Below are 21,644 nucleotides of genomic sequence, written 5' to 3'. Positions count from 1 at the left end.
ACAGAACATCACTTACTGGCGAGACACACTTACCTTGACACACTAATCATGTCACTAAGAAGTCAGCAAGCAATGATTCAAACTAAATTCGTTTTGAGGAGTTCATACAGAAGGTCAGGACTGTATGACAAAAGTACAGCTCATTAAAAAAATTACTGTCATATCTCCAAAGTGATTTTTTTGCATAAATGCAGCAGCAGATGTTGAACGTGTCTTTATGGAATGGGGAGGGTCTAACTGAGTATGTGCAGTATGAGTGTCATCACTCTAGCATATTTCTGATTGGAGGAATAAGACCTGTTGCAGCCGTCCCTTGTTGCGGCCATTGTCAGTCTCCCCTACTTCCTGTCGATGATTCAACCAAATCATCGCTGCTGAACATTTACTGTTCTTTAACCCTTTTCAACTTCCATGATCTTCTTGGGATTCTCAAAGAAGATCTTGGGGTGATGAAAAATGATTTCCTGACAATTCGGAGAACACACTGAAAACTAAAAACACAGCCACGTGCTGTCGGGTGCTGCGTAACCCTGCGTAAGAGATCAATCATTTCACGTAAGGGTGAAAAAGTCAGCAAGGTTCAAATGTGAAAAAAGGTAACAAAAGCTAATTTAATCCCCAGAAGGTGCATTAAGAAACTAACAGAAACTTCTCTGCAGAATTCAACTAATCTCAGCTGTCTGTCAGTAAGGTCGTCTCAGTGTCTATTTAAAAGTACTGTAAAAATAGAAGTATTATTACTAGTATTATCCTCCTTGTTGGCTGGTTTGGGAGATTTACACTGATATAACTCTACACTATATACCTGAGATGTTTTTGGTTCAGAGTCAGCCTGGCACTTCTGTTCATCTCATTCCCTCCTCTCCTTCTCAGTTCTTGAATCCATCCCTAATGTGACATAAAGGCTAAATTGTTGTAAATGGTGATTTTAGAGAACCTGACTAAATTCCCGAATCCCTGATTTGACAACACTCAGCCCACAACTGACTCTGTGTAGAGCGGATGAATCGCTTGTGATCATTTCTGCAGGCAAACATGTTTAAATCCATCTGCATGACTGACATCTTGGCAGAATACAAAGACTTTTCACTGACATAGTAATGAGGCTACAGTTCATCCTGCTGCCTGCACCTAAACCCCAAATTTCTGTGCATCTGCTCTCTAAACTAAACAGTCTGCTGTTGTATGATGTTTTGTTTTCTTTCACTTTTATTCAGCAGCTCTGATTCTATTCCCCTGGTGGTGGCTGCCAAGTGGATGTGTGAAGTCGCTTGATGGTCAGGCTGCCAGGTGTCTATTTTCCTTGTCTTCCCAACCTTCAAACAACAGCAGCCTCCCTTACAACAGCCTGGAGGGATGTGTGCTAACAGCAATTCCCCAGTTGGGAGCCTAGCAATTACAGCACCCCTCCTCTATCCCTGTAATTGCAAAGGGAGTTGCTTCCTGAGTGATCAGACTGCCAGCCTGCCACCAGGGAGACTGGCTTCATCACCTCTGGCAGCCCCAGGTAAATGAGGGTGTTTTGCTGGAGAGTTAAATAAAGGTTGTTCATTAATAGAGTAGGGTGATTTATATCTCGCTTGAACCATAACCTTTGCTCAGCTTTAGCTGCGCTGCGTGATGGATGTGACAAGTTGCTCGAGGCTAGTGCATAGGCAACCTGTGGTGCCTTGATAAGATATGACAGACTGACAGAGGATGCTAATTGTTTCTGTAAAAAAAAAAAAAAAAAGTGTAAATATGAACATGACTGTTATCCTGCAACTGAAGATTCTATCAGGCCACGTCTGAAAAAAAAGATAGAAAAAAAAAAAGTATTTTGTGTTTACATCCACATGAACGCTTTTACACAGTGGCTTGAAACATGACCTCACTTCATATTGTGCAGTGTGGAGTGTTAAGTGTTACCCAGGGACAAAAAAAGGAATGCCAGTGTTTTTCATAATATGTCATTTCTCCTCCACGTGAGAAACCTGACACTCTGTCATGTGTTTGTGGGGGTCATGGCAACAGAACCCACTTGCTGGTGGCAGCGGGAGGCTGAGACAGCTAAAAGTAGTTAACTGCACTGCGCTAATTAGCCCGTTAGCGCAATAATGTGCAATATGGTGAATTACACACAGCAGTACACCTTTGCCCCGCAGGGATCCAGAAATCGATACAGGTAAGGTGGGGGCAGTGCTTTAAAGAGTAACACATGTTAAGCACATAGAGCAGGTAAAACAATGAATTCCAGTTTTCTTTTTTTTTTTTCTTTTTTTTGGGGGGGGAGAATATAATAAATACAAAGATGACAGAGATTGGATTATATGATTTTGGTAAAACATATTTATTTCTTACTTCATAAAAATGACATGACTGCACCCTTTAATTAACTTCTCAGTCAAAGCTGCTTCATTTACATGTATGTAAAGCAATGTGTACAGCAAAATAGTGCCTCTAAAACAACCGGGGTCACAGTACGTCATTATGAAATGATGTCTGTTAAAATGCTGACAAATGTTCAAAAAAAAAAAAAAAAAAAGGTTGAATAAAACTCAACCATATGTGAAACTTAAATACTGGCTGAAGGTAGGTTGGTTTTAATTCTCTTCAGCTTCAGAAATGCTTATTTCCGTGTGGCCGTGACTCTGTCAGCTGATGTATCATCAGAAAGGGCATCATTAACACGTCTAGTATCACCTGTGGTAAAAACAGCTGTACATAATGAGCCATATGTGCTATTTCAGTACACACCAGTGAATATGACCGAGTCATATCAATCATTTTCTTGTTTGGAACGAGGAATAAACGATTAGGCATTATGAAGCCTGTGCAGCAGGTTTTTTGGGAAAGGGATGAAAACATCCAAAATGTATCGTGACAGGAGCCTCCATCGGATCCTAATCAACATTCCTTTGTGGAAGCATATAAATAGTGGTTAAGTCAAAACATTGCATTGGGAATTTATATTATTGTATTAACTTGAAGTTGGCTCAAGGGTCAACCATAAACTTACTGCCATTAATGGATCTGTGTTTTATTGCAGCGCTCCGAAGATCAAGGCAGTGCCATCACTCAGGTCTAACTGACATAATTAGAAGCTATTACTGTATTGATCCACCTGGCAAGTGGCACTGGATCAGCTGAGCCCTGTATCGACCTGACTAAGTGGGTCCATAGACCTCTGAGGGTCAGACGAATGTTAAGGGGATATTACCAGTTGGTTGTGAAGTTGGATCTTGTTCAGTTTAAGGTGAAGCAAAAGCAGCAGAGGGTAAAAGAAAAAGAGGTGGTTTTGCACATGAGGCCAAAATTATGGTTGAAAGACGAAGGACACTGGCCCCTACTTGTAATACCCGTAAAAACATTGTGCTTTTATAAAGATGTTTGTGTATGTAATGAGTATTAAATATGGACAGAAAGTGTGTGGTGGATCATGAATAAACCTGGTTAGGCAGCTTAGTGAATTAATATCATAACAATAAATTATCATAAAATAGACTTCTGAACTTTTTACATATCCACCAAATACTGTACATACACTGTATAACAATATCTCCAGAATAAAAAAAAAAAAAAAACAGACAAGGGACCAGCATGAGTCTGTCCTCATAAATTTTTTATCTCAGTCCCAGCCAAAGTCATGACCAGTCATCTGGTAAAACTTGCTATTAAAGGGTTTATAAAACTCCCTTAGCCTCTGCACCACCTCTGGGTCAATATTGGGATGGGTCCTGCCTTTGGTTTTGCCCAGGCAGTGCGGCTTGCTGTTCCCCTCAGGTCTCTTAAGGCAGGGGAAGCCTTTTGCTGGGTTAAAGTGGAAATGTTTCTCCGTGACCACCCTCCTGAGCCCAAGAAAGTCCTGGACGCGAGCCATCTCACCTGCGGGATCGCTAATCAAACGCTCTCCGCTGACAAACAGCAACTGCTCCATGGGGAAGAACTGGAGCCAGCGCTCAAGGTGCTTGGCGTACATGCCGATTTGAACAGCGCTCCACGTGGTGTCAATCAGACCCGCAGACATGTTCTTAAAGGTCAGGCTCTCGAAAGAGGGGATGTCTGGCTTCTTGGAGCGCGTCTGGGTGTAGTCTGAGATGGCCCGCGTGACGGGATCCCGGACGACTACAATCAGCTTTGTGTCTTTAGACATGGTGTAGATTCGTGCAGGGACCTCCTTGGTGACATAGTAGCTGGGGGTCTTCTCCATGGTCAACTGGCCCTCTGATGACTTGGGCATCAATTCCCTGCAAAGGATACAAACACACTGGTTTATATTAGCACTACAGGCTCTGTATTGCTCAAAAAAGAACTCTGTACCATCATATTCTGCTACTTTCTGTAATGCTGCCGGTTTTTAAAGCCAACAATTTACAAAAGCTCGCATAAAAGAAGGAGAGATTAACACTGACACAGTCTCTCCGTGGCGGATTTAAAAAATACTGTCAGACAAGAGCAAGTCAATCATCATCAAGAGGACAATTGTAGGGATCATGAGCAACATTAACAGAGCCTGTGAGTATACATAAAGTGACAGGGACTGGTAGGTAGAGAAGAAGTGCTGTCAATCATGTGTGACTGTATGTGAAGACAATACCCAGTTCCTGACATGTTCTAAATACAGACCCTAAAGGAAGACATTCATTTCCTCCTGTTCCATTTAATCTACCTTAAGACCTCAATCCTCCTTCAAACGCCACAATTTCCGCATTGAAATATTCCACACCTTCCTTACAGTATACAATAGATGGTTTAACTCTGAATAGGCAGTATTATGCTTCTTAATGTCATACCAAGACATATGAGTGTGACTGCACCTTTTTCCCCATATTTGTCAGTAATTTTGTGTAAGATCTGGAAAGGCCTCACATTCCTTAAGAGAAAATGCAAAGTTTTGGAGCTGTCTATTCCCTTAGCTGCATATTCTTCTTGACCCTGGATGGCTCTGGTTGATCATAATATAGCCTGTTAACTGCAGCTCTGACTGGATAATGGCTAAAGTGAGCCAAGGGGGATTAGGACTAAGCCAAACACGCTAGAGCATTAGAGGCTGGTTGACTGCCTTGTTGGCTGACTGGGTGGCTGGCTTGTCTCTGGAGTGAGAGGGAGAGGGGGAGAGATACGTGGCCACAACGACGAGAGTCAGTGGTAAGTGGTTAATCCACGAAGGAACACAGAAGAAAACCAGTTGCTTCTGGACACAATAGCACAAACTCGAGTACAGTTGAATGCAAACAATTTGTTCAATTTTGTGCGGAGACTCTGTCAGAGCGATGTTCATTCAACTTCATGCAATGCTTCAAGGGGAGGAGTTTGAGGCATTGTTGGATCAGAATGTATTTAATAGGAAAATATATGTCCCAACACCCCAACAACACAAAGTCATCTAACTCAATAACGCTACTCAATGAACTACAGATGCAAATATTGCAAAGTTGTATCATCTTTTCTCTCACAGTGTCATCAAAATGTAATATCTTCAGCTTCACAGTGTCAACCTCTAATGTAGGGTTATTGTACTTGCATTCGATTGTACGTGTTTCCTGTGTTCCCTCATTAAACCCTATAGAGTTAAATATAATTATAAACTTCTTACCAGATGTGAACACTTCCCCATTATGAAAACTACAGTGTGTGTAGCTGGTCGTTACATATGTAAAAAACACTGCCAGACGTCCAGGATTTAATAAGCAGGAGCTTGGGAGAGGAGCTCAGTGTCTTGAAAGCAAAAGCAGTGCACAGATATCGCTTATTCTTATGTGAGGCACGGTGTGATGCCATGCGTTTGCAAGCATCAGCTCCCGACACACCTCATGTGGGTTTATGTCAGTCAAAATGTAAATCATCCGTTATTACAGTATTTTGGTAATATTCTCATGTTTTGATAGTGAGCAGTTGATCTAAATCGAACAACAGGAAACCAGAGGAGCCATGTCATTAAAGTGATTACCATAATTTCCAACCATCTGTTGGTGCAAGCACAAAGAGCTTCAATATTCCTCTCCAAACCCAGCAGCTTTCATCTTACAAATTTATGTGGTGGAAACAAGCAGAAAATGGTCTGCGAGATTTGGCCGCGCAGAGCACTAGGAAAAAGGCTTTAGTAACTGTGGGGAAAGTAGACATCACACCTACCTCTTTAGTACCATACAAATACACAAAGCGTCTGCTTTCTTATGCAATCTCATCGCCTAGTGTCACCTGCTCTTTCCTTCCTCTCTATGGAAGCCCTAGGTCTTACACATTTATTCCACTTTTTTCTCCCTAAGAGCCTTAGCTCCCATTGCATGGGGTGGAAAAACCACAAACCTAATCAAGGTAATAGGTAGGAGAGACACAAACAACTCTATCAGAACCCCCTGCAATTATCTTCTGCATCTCTTGGATACACACAAGCGGAGCGCCGTAGGCCTTTCTCGGGGCCTCAAGGGACACAAAAACTTACTACCAATCAAACTTTCCACTTAGTCCCCGAGCAAAACAATCTGTGTGAGAAGTACATGCATTATTCATCTTAGCAGAGATAGAGCAGGGGAGAACATCTCTGAATGAGTGAGAGAGTTGCCTTAAGGGGGGGGCAGATGTAGCAAGCTTTCACAATTTGTTCTGCTTAATAAACAATGTCGCCTGGAACCAATAGGTTTCAGTGAATCCTCATCTATCAATCAGCCATGCAAAGGCATCATCACTCAGCTTCAAGACAACAGAAAAAAAGCTAGTTCACTCTTGTAGACCTGAGCCACAGCACAACACGCTGACTTTTTCCCCTTCATGGATTTTGCATGTTCCTATTTGACTTCAGGAAGCTAACAAACACTGCTTCACTTGTATTTTCAAAGTGGCAAAGCAAGGAACTGAAGGTTGGAAGAGTTTCTGCCTTTAACCGATGCTTGCACTTACACATAAACATCCTCTGCCCTCTAACCTGTCCTATGAACCCGCAGGAGAACTGCACGGCTTGGAAGATAACACGGAGAAAGCAGGGAGGAAAACGGCTACGAGAATGAGATAAAGCAAGAGAGGTAGGAGTGGAAGGAGTAAACAGAGGATTAGATGGAATCAGGTGTGCTGTGGGAGGATGGGGACCACATAAGTCGACCCCTCTGACCCTGACGCGCAAGTCTAAGTTTTAATTCAGCTGCCAGATCTGATGTTGTGTCTGCATTTTTCTGCAGCAGTAGCACAAGATAAATCACGCAGACAGATATCAATCCAGGTGAGGTGTGTGTAATTTGCCTATGTTTTGTCAGCTGGGGCAGTCAGCTGTGTCTATAACTGTGACACTGTTCGAAACCTGGTTGCATTGTTTAGATTCACTGCTATCAGGATGCAGGTTCAAAAGTAGGAATTTACAACACTGCTGCTGCTTCGTGTGGCTGCGGGATGATGTCCTCAGTGATGAATAAGTCAGGAACAAGTGCAGTGCAGAAAACTCCAACAAGTCCTGCTTTTTTTTTTTTTTGTATCCTGCAGTGTTCTGCTTGACTGACTCTAATTGGCATCTATATTTCAGCTTCTCAGACCCCCGTGACAAGGGACTGCTCCAGAAAAAAACCTCGGCATTATCTAATGTCATGATGAGTTCTAATCTTACGCTGCAGCTCTGAGAGGGGTTGAGCTACTGTGGGAATCGTTCCTCTTCTCAAAGACAGGATGAGAGGTGGTGGTATGCAGCCACTTAGAATAGTCAGACCAATTTACTGTGAGACAAGTTCCAGACAGAAATCAAAGAGGAGAGGCAACTTTAGGGAAGGTGTTCTCTCTAGCTATTGCAGCTCATCTTATCATGCGTGTCGTCATCATGCTTTACACTCGGGACCGTCTTATATGACACTGAACAGCACTCAGTTTCTGCACAACAATGCAAATGGCTTTTTCCTCCATCCTCCGTTATTACTGTCAGTATATGCAGAACTTAAGGCCACCTGGCTGTCTGATGGAGACAGGCTGAATTTGAAGAGAGGAGGGGGAGGAGGAGGAGAAGGAGGGGGAGAAACAGTGTGTGAGCCATTCTGGCTTCCCTCACACAACTGTCAGCCTTGCATTAACACATGACAACTCTGTCAGTAGGTTGTTTATAGAACCAGAGTGCACGTTTTATCAGGGTGGTGGTACTGGAAAAATGTAAACCAGTCACACTGAACGTTGATCACACTCCAGGTAGAAGAGATTATGAACAGCCATCAGAACCGGCAATATCATCATTAAAAGTGTGTATGGATATATGGCTCTCAGCTGCTGCTTTAGCTACTGTGTCAATAAATAATTGTCAGAAAATGGAGCCAAATGGAACAAGGAAGTGAGTCTGATTCTGTTTTGGATGATGGTTCAAGGGGATAATCAGTAGGTGGGACTGTAGGTTTCTTATATGAGCCAGAGGTTCAAACTTAAGCCAACAGTGAACCGGTAATAGCATCTCACTTAAAGGGAACTCTGTTTATTTTACACATCAGAGTCTACAGGTCTTGGATAGGAGCTTCAGAGGTAACCACATAAATTGCCTCAAGTGATGTCGCCTAAGTCAGTGTTGGATGGAAGCTGAAGACAGAAAATGGAAAAAAAAAGCTGTGGAGAGCTGTTTTTAAAACGTCCCATTGTCTGGCGGTTTAATAGGAGTGCAATGTTAAACTGGTGGAGTACTGTTTTAAAAAGCAGCATCATTAACCCGAACCCAGAGTATGACCCTTTCAACAAGAACATCACAAAGCACAAAGGGAATTATGAATAGGTATGACAAAGCTGAGAGAAACCACCACGCAGCAAAGCAGCTGCTGCACCAGTGATGATGAAGACTTGGTCAAACAAGACCACGTTCAGTACAGTTTATGGAAAGTCGCAGTGGAGGAGCAGTGGTACCCTGAATGGACAAAAGACCGGAAACAGACTTCAGAGAGAAACTGAAAGAAACAGCTGAGATAAGAATTCAGAAATTTGTTCATGTAACTATATGCGGTTTTATTTCACAAAACATAATATGTAAGAATTATTACTGTACTAACTAATGGTGATATCATTAAATTTTTAGTATATTCTGACACAAATACATGCAACAATGTCACGCTAATATATAAGCAAAGAGAAAAAATGCTTAGTGCTGTATTGACCTAAATTTGGCCTAAATTTAATATTGTGTTTGTCTGCCTTGCTACTTTCTCTGACATAAAACAGTTAAAAACCTGTTTATACTTGACTGTGAGCAAGAAAAATATGTATTCAGCTAATATTAATATTATAATAATATTATTAAGAAATATGAACATTATTTACTTTGTCAAAACATCCACAATTACAATGTTATGGTGTCAATGGGATACAAACATTCTTTGCATATAATGCAAAAATGATGTAGTGGTAGTGGTACAATTAGGTAATTCCCTGCAGATGTATGCTGGTCTGAGAGGATCAGCACAAGCAAACAAGACTTAAAAGAGGCAAAACAAAGATGGCTGCGGCAGATTGGCGCTTTCTAGAGTTGCTCTGACTTGCTGTCAGGGAGCCTCTGCAGCGGAGGGAAAGACAGAGGCAGGAAACAACACATTCTCTCTGAAGAAACCATGAGAGAGAGATGAGGAAGTCAACAACTCGAGGGGAAATAATGGAGTGAACTTGCTTTGTTTTAGAGGTTTCCAAAGTGCTGTAATAAGTGCTGCGGTTTGACAAATTGCCTCAAGCAAAATCCCCAGGGGTTGTTGCAGCAAATTAAATCTTCAATCTCCAGACTCGGGAGGGGAGGTGCACATTACCAGTATTGACAATCTAGTGGGCTTATTGGAGGAACGCTAGCATGATTTTTAGTCTATCAGAAGCAAAAACCCAGGTGAAGCCTAATTTGCTTTTTTCAGGACATGTAGTTTTGACAGAGCAAACTTTTATGTTATGTGGAAAACTCTTAGTGACGTTTGAAACAACAGCTAGCACGTCTTCCCTTGCAGCAACTTGTCATTAATGCACTTTTCCTTTCTTTTACTGTCAGTCTGCTGACACATTAGTTTAAGATGGGAGATACCTATATTGAAAGCTCTCTCACTTACCCCAATCCCCCTGTGTCCTTGCAGAAAGCTAGAGGTGTTGAGTAAGCAAAAAGGCACCAGTGGACTCAAATGAACCTACTCTTGGGAAATGCAACTTTTCCACACAGAAGTCAACTTTTCAGACTAAAAAGCTTAAGTGTAGTGTTTGAGTCTTTTCTTGGGCAGGTTCCAATGAATGCTCCCTCTGATGAACTCCTGCTGGGCTTCGTCAAAGGGCACTTTCACCCTTCTGAGCACATTTGCATACAAAGTGAAGGCAGAGAAAACATGTTTCACACTAATTGTCTGCTCTTTTATTGTCGGGGTTAATGCAGACCTCAGGGGTTCTCCAGCGTCCCCTTTCATTGAGCTCCATAATACTGTTGCGCTTTCTAAAGACTCACTTTAAATTTACTACCCTCTATCTGCCACTGGCCTGCATCTAAGCTTCCCTGAGGCTCGGAGGAGGATTAGGCTGTCTTCTTCTGACACCCTCAGTTACTTAGTAAGAAGGCCGCTCATTGTTCTATATGTGGATCCTCAAGAGGAAAAACACGATTTCAACAATTAAGTCACATCTAGCGAACAGAACTCAGAGGACCTTGATTTAAACATGTGTTCAGTAGATGAGCAGTTAACCTGCCACAAAACAACACATAGGAGGAAGCTAGTATTATGCTGGTATTGATGAAAGAAGGGGCCAAGGAGGAAGCTGTTCCCACGGCTTTTGGGAGTTGCCTCCTGTGCTCTGTGTGAGTAAGTGTGCACAATTGTCTGCCTGCGTCTCTTATTCTGCCTATGAGTGAAAACGTGCTGTGTTGTGGTTGGTGCCCTGCTGTGCGGGGGCCTCTCCTATATGTGGGGCTCCAACTAAGACGGACACAGCCGACCTCCTGCAGGATGGACACACCAATCACAGCAGATAAATGGTGTGGGCACAACTCAATGCCACCACAGGAACTGATAAGCCCACCCAGGGGACTGCTCCTCTCTCCAAGCTACTGCTCACCATTAGTCTGGGGCAATGAAGTGAAACATATGGGCAAACCAATGGCAGACATCTTCGCCTGGCTTCATGCTCTCCTTGAAAACTTACTACTGATCAAATAGGAAAGTGGTCTGCATGACGAAATCTTTTGACGCGCCTTAAAATGGTGCGCCAAACAGCTAAGGCATTATATAAAAGTGCTCATTTATGAACCCGATAAGTTGGCAAAGGATTGTGTGGAAATACTTGTTTGTCCTACAACGATGTGCTCCACGACCGTAAAGCTTCCCTGTGTTTTTCCTCAGCTATACTAAATGATCATTAGGGGTCAGTCTGATGTTGTGGTGCTCTGCTGTTTGGGGTCAATCTGTGGCTCAGTGCTCTCACTGTGACAACTCAAGCCAAGTTGTTTTAATTAGCCAGATCACCTTTCTTGGAGAAGAAGCCTTCATTATACATGTCCCAAGATGAAACGGTTTCCCACATCCCCTAGCTGTGTGCTTGGTATGCAGCAGCCACTGTGAACAAGAAGCTGGCATGTCTCAACTATATACAACTGTTTCTTTGACTACTTGCATAATAATTTGTTTTATGCATCTCTCTCTCATTTTACTCATTCTTCACATGCTTTGCCTACTCATGCATCCATTGTGAATTGTAAAATCAGCATGAAGACTTAGCGCAATAAGTTAAAAAAGAAAAAAAGAAAAAATCTTCAAGCTTAGGGCGATTTCAATTTGTTCTTGTTGCTCAGTCTGTGGAGATGGACAAAAGGCCGCTCTTCACAGACTGATCACCCAAAAATGCTCCAAAAACCTGTCCGGAAATTCTTAAAGGAGTTTAAGCGAGAAGTCCTTTGAACAATGCTTCACTTCCCCTATTGTAGCTTTACGGAGCCAGCTTTGAAACAGTGTGTAGATCCTTTGACATCTCCTGTTAATCCCTTGGCTCAGTCAAATGGATGCTTGAAACAGCAGTATCTCTTATTAACAATGTGGCTGCTCTGATGTAAAGAATCCAATGCTAAACCCTTTCCGGGAACATTTTGGTTTACGTAAAAGATCAAACATTTCTATGAATATAGTGTGTTTGTGTTTTTTTTTTCCAATAAAAGGAGCAAATTGTGCAACTGTGAAGCTGAGTCAATAGTAAAGAGTTTGCATATTGAGATGTGAGGTATGGTGCAAGGACAACAGCTGCGATGACAGAATATACAATAAAAACGTTACAGGATGCAGTGCTGAAGGTGTAAACAGCCCCGATCTCTGCTTTTGACATCAATGTCTTGTGGGTTGAAGATCAAAACAAATTACTGCCACTGAATCAATACCATGGATCTCATAATCTTTAATCACTGAATCACGTCCCTGGCTGTTCAAGAATGACGGCATGATGTAACTTGCTAACTCCTAACCATAAACCAAAAGGCTGTTTATTAGAACTGCATCCAGAAGTCAGAGCAAATCTAAATGGAGGTTCTGCCTTATCTTTTTCTACCTGATACCCCCCCCCCCCCCCCCTTGTTAGGGAGCCACAGAAAGTCTAAATCCAAGGACAGATGTATAAGGATTCCAGGAACACTGGGTGAAGGTCAGGCAAACAAGCAGAAAATCGATTGTGCTTAGTAAGTGAACATGACTGAGAGGAGTTGCCTAAAATGTCAAACTGAAATTTTTGTCTCTGTAAAAAAAACAAAAAAAACAAAAAAAAAAACTGTGTATGCAATGTTCTGCTCCGTTTGAGTATTGCTGACATTAGAGGCTTGATTGCACCTGCAGTTGTTCAAAGTTTAAGGTTCACCATCTAAATGCTGAAGTGGCCAGGTCCTGCACACCAACAGTTCCTAGCTTGTTTTACATAACGTTGTCGCCTGAGGTCACACTTATCACCTCATCAGCAGTGTGTGGCTGAGATTCTGTTTCATTCCTATAAATAGCAACATACAGTAGCCTACCTACACTGCGTTTACTGTGAATGGATTTGACATGAAAAATGAATAATCAAGGTAACAAACAATAAACTGTGAACATCTTTAGTTTCCAGTTCACTGAAGACAGTAACCCAGTGGAATAAAAGTGACCCTCAATTTAACCACCTTTTTATTAAATTGACACAGATTAACATATATTCACAGCAGGCATCAAACTTAGCTACCAAATCATAATGTACTATTTATTTGCTTTTGTCAGTAAAAAAAAAGATCTGTCTTAAATTGCACTCACTTTCTCTGTCTCCTATTATCTTATCACTTCCCACACATAAAACCTTTTCCTGGAAACTTAATGATTTAGATGATCATCACAGCTTCTGTTCTTTTCACTGCTGCAGAAAATGTTGTGCAACTGAACGACTTGTATGTGTTTGTGTGCGTATGTATATGCATGAGGACAGACTTTTAATGTATGTGTTTAAAATGTAGATTAGATGATGGATGATATAATGCAATGATTGGAAGATATAATACAAAGTATAAAAGTTGCTTAAACTGACAGGGTCTAGCCTAAATAGAAATTTCCAAATGCCTCCAGAAGAGCCTTCATAATGATGTTCTGCCAAGCCCTAGGCGCTTGAACCCCGTACATAAGAAGCCCATGGTTCAATGAAAAATGTGTGAAAATGAATCATGGTAGTCACTGTGCATTTAGCTTCCTCTCCCTCTTTCTGGTTGAACTGCTTCACTCATGTCAGTGTGATGTACCTGTACCACTCCAGCCCCTTGTCGTAGTTGCGGTCGAAGAAGTGCGGCTCGGCTCCCACCGCCCTGATGTCCGGATGTAAGCGCAGAAACTCCAGCAGCGCCCGGGTCCCTCCTTTCTTCACCCCGATGATGATCGCCTGGGGCAACTTTTTACTTTCCGACTCATTGAGGAAACCCGACATGGCATTATCATCCAGCGCCCTCGCCTCGCCTCTAATTTCATCCCACTCTTCTCCTCTGCTGTCCACATCGTTTTCGTTATTCAGTAAGTCCCTGGACGCCCCTAAAGAGGACTCCTGGTGATTGTCAACTTCTGCGTCGCTCTCCTGCCTGTTGTACGTCAGGTTTGGCACGGTTGAGCAGTAGCCAACACAGCAATAAATCATATACACCCAAAGGGACAGCATTATGCAGAACACAAAGAGTTTGTTTTTCACGTGGGATGATGGCACAACATGTAGACTGTGTAAAATCGGACTATATTCCATAGGACCGCCGTGAAAAAGTTATATTCCAGTCAACAGGCATTTTGGCACAGGCGCCTCACTCCTCTGCCATGACTCTGATTACAAACGCAAATTATACCCAGTGTGGCAACTGATGTTGGATTCTAGGGCGCTCCTGTTTCACCTCCAGTTCAGCCTGAAAGAGTTGGACGAGTTGTTTTATTCTCAACAAAAACAAAAATCTGAAGAAAATAAAATAATAATCACAAAAAAATAAAAATGAAAAAAAATCACAAAACAGTCAATGGAAATATCGCCAGGTGAGCGACATGCGCGTCAGGGACTATGTCGGTCTCCCATCACTTGCTCTCAGTGTGTGAGCGCTCACACAGCAGCACCAAGTTATCTACACCAGGCAGCAGCGTCAAGAGAGACTGAACAGGCGAGACTTACTTCCGGTGCAACCTTTCAATGTAAACCGGTTGTTGAGCAGGTGGTGAGGTGAGCAAGGATATAAAAAAATATATATTTATTTCAGGCTTCCTTAAAGGAATAGGCCTGTATCATGTATCATATACCTTTGTGTTAAAAATATTTATTTTATACTGTTTTCATGTCCATAGAATTATGTCCATGATGTCACTCTCCAGCAACAGATGTTAGGCTGAAATCTTACGGCAACGACAGCTGTCATATGCAAATTCTCTCTATAGATTCAGTTAATTGAGCATAGGTGCGCCACTGTAATCACTCATCTGTAGTTATGTTCATATGCTCCATCAATAAGCTATAGGCTAATCACGGAAACAGCTGCATAGACCTGTTGTGCACTTTTCTCTGTCTGATTTCTTTCAGAGTTTTGCATTTAAAAAAAAAAGTTTAGTTCCAAAAAAAAGTTACTCTGCGCAAAATACTTTTTTTCTATTTCTTTATTTTACTTTGAAAGTTGTAAAGGTTTCCGGTATTTTCCTGTCTTTCCTTTTCTACTTTGACGCAGCTCTTAGAGACTCAGGACTGGAGGACGGATGACTGCCAGTGGATCACTCCAGTCTCCCTTCATTTTATAATGCACACCTCTTCAGGCTGTTTCACATTAACCTCCAGCTCGTTAAAAGCCCCAGTTAACTGCTGTACCTTGTCAGAGCTGTCAGGTAATTTGGGCTGGATAAAAGGCTACAATCTTACATTTTGTATTTTTGGTGAAAATATGAATCACACATTTTCTGCCTTTAAAAGCATCTGCACCCTTTTGAAAATAGAGGCATAGAAAAGTATGACATGCTCAAATTCGCCTGACAACTTTCACCAATACATGACTCTTGGTCTTCCTAAAAATGTAGCCTAAATTGCTACCGATTACATGCATGTTTTGTCTGTGTAGATCAACACATCAGATTTACTGTAACTTTGACCCCAGACAGCAGCAGACAAACAAGTGACACAACTGAAAATATGTGTCACGCATCAGCTGTTTCTTTAACAACTTCACACTTTTCCTGGTATTGTGGGGCGAATGGTCGAGTGGGTCAGAGTTAATTGGCCTCATAATCCCTCCTAATTGCCCTCGTAATCATTCCAAACAATGTGAGCATGCAGTTCTACATAAACAAATGTTATCAGCTCATTTTATGAGTCCATAAAAAATTAATAATTTACTCTACAGGGGTGTGCTAGTGCAGCCACTGCACGCTGCAGTCATGATGGAGATGTGTGACTGTGAATTCTGAAGTGCCACTGGAAGTTTGGTTTGTGTCCGTGTGTGTTTGCACCTCCTCTCGGTGCAGGGTCAAAGGCCTGCACCCCTGAGCTAGCAGAGGATTAGCAGGATTACCCCAGAGCTGCCATGTCAGTCAGAGTTTCACCAGACACAACCCTGCCCCCTTCATCTAAGCCCCTTATCTCATCTCTCAGACACTGTTATATATGATAGACTATATGTGTGTGTGTGTGTGTGTGTGTGTGTGTGTGTGTGTGTGTGTGTGTGTGTGTGTGCATGTTTTCTAATCCTAATAGGTGCATTTCCACAGTGCATGAGCACAAGATAACCTGTTTGGAAAAATGTGTGCATCAAGGGATTTAGTTTGAGCTACATAGTCAAGGTTTGCCCTTTCTTGTCTGTGTACAGACCGTGTTTGTCTTTGCACTGTGTACAAACTCTCTGAGTGGAGGCTGAATGGTCAAGTTGTTAGAGTATCAACTGTGTAGTTACTTTGAAATCCAAAAAAACTATTCCCTGTGTCGTGCAAACAGAAGAAGATAGAGCCATTTATAGTTAGTTGGCCATATCGTTGCCAGATAGCCTTTCACAACAACTTTACTCCACACCCAGTGCTCACAATATGAGCAAATTATCTGTAAACATAAGTGTGTGGAAATTACTACACATCTGTTTTGAAAGAGGTCCAATGTGTTTGTCTAACTTGGCCTTTTTATGACAAGGAATGATTAGTCACAACTAAAGTTTCTCTTTGGTTTTTTTCTGATAGCGTCATTCAGTTCTGGCCAAGTGTAAACACGCTGGTAAACTCTCATCTAGCCAGAACAGCCAGATGACCTGAGTAACAGTTGATATCGCCTTCACAGATCAGATAATATTATGTCTGTAAATGTTGCAGCTGACACGAGAACTTTAAATGTTAAGTCTGAAATAAACCAAAAAATGTGCAAATGTATCAAGTCTTTTGCTTACGGCAGGCACAGAGTAAAACTATCTCCCTGCTGGATCGTGTTTCTGTCCTCCTGACAAATGAAAAACCAGTGTTCGCTGCTTAGGAAACTGTATTCACCAACTGATAGCTGACTGCTTCTGCTGTTTGATGTTGGGCAGGTAGGACACAATGATCTATTTTTAATATACAGTACATTAATATTATAAATTATTCATAAGGAAAAGTAATTCTTAACTCTAACAGGACAGTTGATCATTTTTAGATATATTTGGAATGATTCACTTCACTATAACACACTACAAACAGGGGACGTGCACATTATGTTTGCCTGTTTTTGTGGTTTCTTTTTTGACTGCATGGAGGGGATTGACAGACTTCAAAGCAGAGCACAGTCATGGAAGGATGAGACTCAGAGTAGTAACAAAAGACACCTGAGGGACACTGTATGCACACACACACACACATGCATACACAGGGTACACGAGAAGACACACTTTTTCCAGAGTTACTTGTGCTGATTTGTTCCATCTGCTATGCTTCATGATGCATGGAGACAATACCTCATATGCACACACACACACACATGCGCACGCGCACGCTTCCACATGTGCACTCTGTGTCATCTCAGAAGGATTCAGGAGAAGTAAACCGGACACACTGAGGGGAGTGCTTGACTTGGTCTACACATCCTCAAAACGATTACACTAACTGAACCATGTCAACACACTCTTCTTCTACAGCACAAACAGATGACATAAACAGCAGCACTCACCTCATACATAAAAGCCAGACAGTGAGATAAAGCCCTTCATCAGGAGGACACACACTGATAGTGTATTCAGTACCTGTAGCTACAGTATAAACAAATGTATAACCTGATCTAACTTCAGTGTATTTGGGTTGTCAGTCTGCCATCACAGTGCCATTTTCTAATTCAGTGAGTGTAAAAAGTTCAAGTGTAGAATAGTTAAACATCCTGAGTGTTCACAATGCAGAGGACTGTTGTTGCCCCAGTGCCAGGAGAAACCAGAACCACCGCGTCACGTTTGCATGCCTTCACCAGTTGTAATTTACATGCATGTTTGTCCAGACTCATATATGTTTCACACACCTTAAACCCAGCAGCACAAACAATCTATACAATACAATACACCACAGTTCCAAGGTGGACACGCAGGATTACTGTCACCAGTTCAGTTTGTGACCAAATTTGAAATATGGTCATAATCTCCACATCTGTTCTTGAGTTGTGACGTTGTCTTTGTTTTTTTTTAGAACATGATGGATGTCACAGTGAAGTTTTGGGATATGAAATGTCATCACATTATTTTATCCTATTAGGCATTTGTGTGAACTTTTGTCATTAGTGTTTGAATTCTTGAGTCATAGACTTTGACCTTTGACCTTTGAACACAAAATTCTAATCGGTCTGTCCTTGAGTTAAATTGCTAAAATTAAAGACATTCACTCACGGCGTTAGTGAGATGTCATGTCCAGGACAATGAGACGGACAGACAACCCAAAAAACATAATGGGCTGGGATGCAGGTATATAAATCCTGAAACTGTGTCTTCCTACCCGAGAAGGACATGTGGCTCTAACACATTTTCCAGCACAATAAACCTATTAACAACCTGAGCTTGTTTATCACCTTGTTATGCTGTAATAGCAATCTATGGTAATGCCTAATTTGAACATATAGCCCAATACACAAACAACCGTGCACACACATCATGTTACAGTAACGTCACTGTTGGAGAAACCTCCAGATGTCAAAGATCTGAATCCATTAGAGGGTAAAGTGGACTGATGGATGATCTCATCTGCAGCTTTATCCCAGAAAGAACAAACAAGTGTGAGCAACAGTAGGACAGACGGAGATCTTACACACGCAATGCCCTCAATCTGATGACAGGGTTATTAGGTGAGCTGAGAGGCAGATCAAGACGCTTCTCTGGCTCCTTAAGTCCTCCTTCAAGGTCTTCAGCTCTGGGTAAGGCCATTTAAAATGTCTATAAATTCTCTGAAGCCATGCTGGAGACCATCTTATCTTCTGTTAAGGAATAGCCGTAGCCTGAGAAGATTTCCTCCCTTGATCCTTTAGAAAAGGTCTTATCCCTCACTGATGTCCTTCTGGACAGGGAGGCAGCCCTGTGGCAGGTTGGAAAGATCAGAAAGGCTTAGATGTGCTGTTCCTGCCAAGCATTGCACAAGCTAAAAGTATATCGTTATACTGTTAGCTCTTTCATTCCACATGAATGTAAATCAGTGTCTCTGTTATATTGATATAAATAAAGATGCGCTGACTTTCATACTGATGAATGTGCATTTGTGAAATCAAAGCATCCCACATCCGGTTGCAGTGCTTTGAAAACAATGAAGCAGGCTCTGTTTCCTTTCTTTAAACTGCTGATGACAATCCTGATGTGGCACATCAGTTCAATTTAAAAGCATTTACCCATTTAGATAAATGAGAGCTTTCCAAACATGTGTTATAGCATTAGTTTAAGAAAATTACCTCATGCTGACATGATCTATATTTGTTTTGCCATCCTTTTGACCGTATAAGGACGTTTCTTTAAATTGTACACAGGCCGTAACTTTTCATTGCACTGATTTGTTCCAGTAAACAGCTGAGAGTATTTAAGTTGTCTCTAAAGTTGTTTCAGACTCATAAAAACAAGTTGTGTATTCCTGTGCTCATGAGTTGTCTGGATCTTTTTCACAGTATCCATATGGCTCACAAGCTTCTTATCAAGGTTGCATTAACAGGTATAACACAACCTCATCACCTCATTATCAGGTCTATTTTAATTTAGTTGATGTACTTCCACTTTCACAAAGACATATGTACAACAAACTCTCTGGTCAGAATGTACATTGTTTAGTCAAATAATTTTGCAATATATGTACATATATTTGTAATATATGTACATGTATTTAATTTCCATATATAACATATAGGTACATATAAAATAAAAGCACATATGCAAAAACTATATATAAAACCCGTTAGAAATTGGAAATGTCTAGCCCATACAAATGTCTGTTTACATATGTATGCTTATGTTGTGAACATATGTTGTATAAATATAGATACACCTTAAAAGCCTGTCAATATATGTTGATATTATACACAGTGGGTTCCAAAAGTCTGAGACAACTTTCATAGAATAAGATGGTAACATGGTTGTTAAATGTATATCTTCATATATCCAGAGGATGTATATGTGATGATAATAATAAAAGTTACATTTATGGCAACATCACTCTTGATATATGTCATATATTAGATTTCTGTATGGGAGAGCATGGGGGTAACAGTCACTTAATGTCACAGAAAGACATTTCAGTATCAAATATTTGTGTTTTGTCATTATTATAATTTTTTTTTTTTTTTGTTATTCTGTCTTGTACCATAATATGGGTATTGTAGTAACTGATCAAGGTTCTGCAGCATAATTAAATATGATAGTGAGGTAGCTTTAAAAAAAGATTAGAAGATAGTAAGTGTTGTCTAGATAGAGAAGCAAATCCTATTTTACAGTGACTTCTGCTTCATAATCACTGCTCATACCCGGATGGACATGGCCTAGTTATCAGTGAGGAACTCTGGGTTTGGAATATGAAATGTCTTTGTTATTGAGTGGAGTTTATAATGTAACTTTCATTAATCCCTTCAGTTTACTTTACAGATTATTTAGGAAAAAAATAATTCACACACAGTCAGTGTGTTTTATTCTTATTATAATATACACATATACTAACTTCAAAACAATAACACACCCTCGCCATTTGACCATTTCCAAAAACAGCTCTTCCCGGCCAAGGAACACTTGTTGACTGGTTGCGTTCAAAAGGTTGCAGTGAACATTCACTTGCAATGGCAGCAACTAGATACCCTCAAGTCTAAGGCTTGGAGGCTGGGTGTCCCTCAGGGGGTATTTCCTGGATGAAAATGTAGCCCATTATTCGAGCTGAGAACAGGTGCTTTCAACAAAGAGCCCTGCACCATTATGGTCCTGTGGGAAATGAGGGAAAATATCAAGGTCAAAGAATTTACGATGTGGCCTTTTAAAAGCAAAGCAGATCAGATGCCGGGGTTGTGAGTCAAACTACTGAAGCCATTTATAGAATAAAGATGGAAAAAGAAAGGGAAGTGTCTCCTGAATTGAACAGAGGCGGAGAAGGTCTTCTTAACCAACATTGGACTTTCAGTTGGTCAAAATGTTATTTTTATTCTTATATGTTTTAGGATGACATATAAACATATAAAACATTGTGCAATTGTGCATTTATATCCAAATGATGTATATAAATAACACTTTTAATGTTAATTGAGTTCTCTCTATGTTCTCTAAATCTTCTCATCTACAAAACCACGAAAGCTGAACACACTTTAGTAGTAGTTGCATAAACCATCTACCCCAGGTTTGTAACTCAATTATTTGATCTTGATTTATAGCTGGTATTTATTGTTCAGTGGAGAGACCATGCATGTCAGCAATACTCTGAGGTCACAAGAAAGCAGGGCCGTGGCCAAGAAAAATTTCTCACCGTAGCGCCGTCTAGGTGGAGGTCCTCTAAAGACACATTATGCTCCACGTTTGCACCACTTCTGCCTCCCCATGCTTTTGTTTCAGCATTCCTGACGTGCCTCTCCTCTCACTTCTCTTTCATCTCTCTCATCTCTCCAGGTTACAAGTACTTATGGATCTCACTTCCTTACACAGATATCTTGAGCATCTCTTGAGTAAAGTGAGAGGAACAGGGAAGAGACCCATTGGCTCTAAAGCTTCCTCATGCAGGGTAACCTACGTGGATACTTTGCCTTTTGCCACCCACGGTGTTGAT

At 41.2% G+C, this 21,644-nt stretch overlaps 1 protein-coding gene across 1 annotated transcript; it reads right to left on the bottom strand.

Annotated features, from left to right (window-relative positions):
- Nucleotides 1–2,310: 2,310 nt before the first annotated feature.
- On the bottom strand, nucleotides 2,311–14,499 carry hs3st3b1a (heparan sulfate (glucosamine) 3-O-sulfotransferase 3B1a). Its single transcript, XM_071473221.1, has 2 exons — nucleotides 13,676–14,499; nucleotides 2,311–4,226 (listed from the first exon to the last, which is right to left on the bottom strand). The coding sequence occupies exons 1-2, from the start codon at nucleotides 14,161–14,163 to the stop codon at nucleotides 3,608–3,610; spliced, it is 1,107 nt and encodes a 368-aa protein (XP_071329322.1). The 5' UTR covers nucleotides 14,164–14,499; the 3' UTR covers nucleotides 2,311–3,607.
- Nucleotides 14,500–21,644: the final 7,145 nt, after the last annotated feature.

This window comes from Trachinotus anak, unplaced genomic scaffold (assembly GCF_046630095.1).
Source record: "Trachinotus anak isolate AG129_WGS33_773 ecotype Australia unplaced genomic scaffold, CSIRO_AGI_Tana_v1 ptg000003l, whole genome shotgun sequence".
Classification (NCBI taxonomy): Eukaryota; Metazoa; Chordata; class Actinopteri; order Carangiformes; family Carangidae; genus Trachinotus; species Trachinotus anak.
Note: the sequence above shows the minus strand (reverse complement) of the source record. Positions and strands in the feature narration are given on the sequence as shown.

What these genes read in the sequence shown, in the direction of transcription:
- hs3st3b1a (XM_071473221.1), bottom strand. Translation starts at nt 14,163, where the DNA reads ATGGAATATAGTCCGATTTTACACAGTCTACATGTTGTGCCATCATCC. An exon ending in AAGGGGCTGGAGTGGTACAG is followed by an intron (nt 4,227 to 13,675) that starts GTACATCACACT and finishes TATCCTTTGCAG; the next exon opens with GGAATTGATGCCCAAGTCAT.